The 2966-nt window shown below is 62.9% G+C and overlaps 1 protein-coding gene across 1 annotated transcript in view; it reads left to right on the top strand.

Moving 5' to 3' along the window:
- Positions 1–6: 6 nt before the first annotated feature.
- Positions 7–2966, top strand: part of Fstl3 (follistatin like 3) — a 5211-nt gene continuing 2251 nt past the window's right edge. The window contains exons 1-3 of the mRNA XM_010635145.1: positions 7–110; positions 1162–1347; positions 2851–2960. Coding sequence (XP_010633447.1) covers positions 8–110; positions 1162–1347; positions 2851–2960 — 399 coding nt within the window. The 5' untranslated portion in view covers position 7. The remainder of the gene's footprint in view (positions 111–1161; positions 1348–2850; positions 2961–2966) is intronic.

Here is a 2966-nt window from a genome sequence, read left to right as displayed (position 1 = left end):
CTTCACCATGCGTCCCGGGGTGCGGGGGCCGCTGTGGCCGCTCCCCTGGGGGGCCTTGGCCTGGGCCGTGGGCTTCGTAGGTGCTGTAGGCTCGGAGAACCCGGCGCCTGGTGAGTGGGGCTGAGGGAAGGGCGGGTGTGGTGGTTACCCACGTGGTCTGCAGATTGCCAGTCTAGGGTCCGGGTTGCTGGTGGTGGGGTCTGCGGAGGGGGCAGAGCGAGGTCGGTAAGGACACCGCTGGACGTTAATCGGGGGCTTAACTCTACTTCTGAATCGGCAGAAGAACCCAAGCCTGTGGGTTCTCCCACTTTCCAGCTGGGGAAACTTGAGTCTCAGGCTCACACAGCCTGTAAGTGGCACCAACCCCGACCGGGTCTGGATGGGTCCTGAGGCTTCGGACAGAGGCAGCACTGGGCGGCTGGACTGGAAACTCCAGCTGGGATCTGCAATCCTCCCGAGATGGGGCTGGGAAGGGGAACCTGTACCTGAAACTTGCGAGGTGACAAGTGACACCCTCACTCCCAGCCTCAGTTTTCCTGTTCGTAGAAGAGATGCTGGGTCCCCAGAGAGAGTCCCTAGAAGGCCTCAGCGGTGTCCCGAGCCAGAGAGAGCGGTGAGGTGGGGGCCACAGCTGGTCCCCGCCCCCCTTTAAAGGTGAAGAACCGGAGGGACCTCTACCTCCCGGACACCCCCACGGCCTCCCCGCAGCTGCACCCCAGTCTGGCGCAGGGGAGAGAGAGCCCCCTCCCCGAAGGCCGAGTCCCCGGGGAGATGGTGAGCTCATGCCCGGGGAATGTTCCCGAGTTAGAGTGAGTAAGAGGCGGGTCAGGAGAGGGGGGGCTGCCCAGCGGGGGGCTCTGCGCGCCCTCGGGCGCTGTCTAGACTGAGGGCAGAGGCGGGAGGAGAGCTCCGCGCCCGGTGACCCTGATGGGCGAAGCCTTCCGGCATTTGACCACTTGGGCAAGCTACCTGCTCTCAGGCCTGGAGACAGCCAGGTGGGGGCTGACCGGGAACTCGGGGGCAGCAGGGGTCCCCCAGGGTACCTGTGCCCCTCCTTCCTGTGTTGGGGCCCAGTGTCTGCCCCACTGCTACTGAGCCATTGCAGCAGCTGGTCTCTGGGAGAGGCCCAGAGCATAGGCACTGTCCCCTCCTTGCCCGCAGGTGGGGTGTGCTGGCTCCAGCAGGGCCCTGAGGCCACCTGTAGCCTGGTGCTGAGGACAGACGTGAGCCAGGCGGAGTGTTGTGCCTCTGGTAGCATCGACACTGCCTGGTCCAACTACACCCAACCCGAAAACAAGATCAACCTTCTGGGCTTCCTGGGCCTTGTCCACTGTCTGCCATGCAAAGGTGAGGACCTCTATCCCAGGAGTGGCCATGGCCGGGGGTAGGGGGGTGGCTCCGCTCTGGCCCGGCGCAACTTAATGTCTGTGATTGAAGGGAGGATAATGGGGCTGAGCTCCCTGTCACAGGAATATGCAAGGTGGTCACAGAAGGCTGGGGCCATGACCCAGCTTCCCAGCCTTTGGCCTCCCACAGCGGAGGATTTGGGAGGAGTCTGAGAAACCCCCAACTTCACCACGCAGAGCCCCAGCCTGGTTAGCAATGCCCACCTGGTGGAGAGGGGCCTGGCCCACGCCTAGCTGGTGGGAAGGGGTTTTCCCAAGTGGCTGTCCTGGCTCAGGGTGGTGCTGCTGTCTGCACCAGGGTTCTCACCCCACCAAATGTGTGTCCAACAGGCTGTGCCTCTCTGGACCGAGCTCTAAGAAATTCACCCCCCACACCACACTAAGAGCAGATGAGTCCAGACATCCTCTGCCTCAGAGGACCCTTCCTGGCCCTTTGTGGTAAAGTCTGAGCCTCCAAGGGCACACAGAGGGAGTTGGGCCAGGAGTTAAAGGACGTGGGCATTAATGACAGGGGGTTGGGAGATGATTAGGAGTTGCTGGGTCTGTCCTAGCAGGGGGACAGGCAGGAGGCAGAAGCAGAGGCTTGAAGACCTGAAGGCCAGTCGTGGCTGTAGCCCAGCCCGGCTCTGAAACGTGATTAATCCCAGATCGGCCTGGGTGGGTGGTCCTGAGCACCCTGTTGGGCACCCACTTCCGGACTTCTCTCTCCCTGGAAGGAGGACAGACTTCTGGAAGAAGGACAGACTTCAAAATGTGCCTGGCCTGGGCATGAGGTGGCCCAGGACACCCCCACACACACCAATTTGGCCTTCGGGATGGGAACTTGGCCGCTCTTCTGTTCTCGCTTGCAATGAAGCCACTTGGCCGAGTGGTTCCAGATGTGCGTGTGGGCAGGCAGCGTGGGAGGTGCCTGTGTACGGCCCACATGCCCCGGTGGGAGGCGTGGGGGGGGCGCTTGCCCCTCCTCACCCTAAGGTGAGATCTTCCGGCCCCTGCTACACACAGGGAAACTGAGGTTGGAGTGGTCAGAACCTATGGTCCAGCTCCACAAGCACAGAGCTGGTGCCCATCAGGGGCTGGCCCGGAGTCCTCGAGCTGAGGTGCTCCCGGATCCTCTGCACTGGCAGCTGTGGCCTGGCCTCGGTTTCCTTGTCTGTAAAAATGGTGATTGGGAGAATGCCAGAAACAGCGCTTTGAAACGGAGGAGTGGGAGGCAGCGAGGTTTCTCCCAGCCAGACCTCAGTTTCCCTAGCTGAGAAATGAGGCTGCAGGGGGCTGCTGTCACCCAGTCTCATTGGCGGACAATGGGGCACCGACGGGACCCCAGATTGTGGGCAGAGACTTGGTCGCTCACTGCGATGGAGACCCCAACCCAGGCGCACCTGGACTCTGCCCGGACCCCGACCCGAAGGAGGACCCACACGCGCGTGTTCTGTGTCCGCAGATTCCTGCGACAGCGTGCAGTGTGGCCCTGGCAAGGCGTGCCGTATGCTGGGGGGTCGCCCGCGCTGCGAGTGCGCGCCCGACTGCGCAGGGCTCCCGCAGAGAGCGCAAGTCTGC

The sequence above is a fragment of the Fukomys damarensis genome, unplaced genomic scaffold (genome assembly GCF_012274545.1).
Source record: "Fukomys damarensis isolate Sample0158 unplaced genomic scaffold, DMR_v1.0_HiC HiC_scaffold_37, whole genome shotgun sequence".
Lineage (NCBI taxonomy): Eukaryota > Metazoa > Chordata > Mammalia > Rodentia > Bathyergidae > Fukomys > Fukomys damarensis.
Note: the sequence above shows the minus strand (reverse complement) of the source record. Positions and strands in the feature narration are given on the sequence as shown.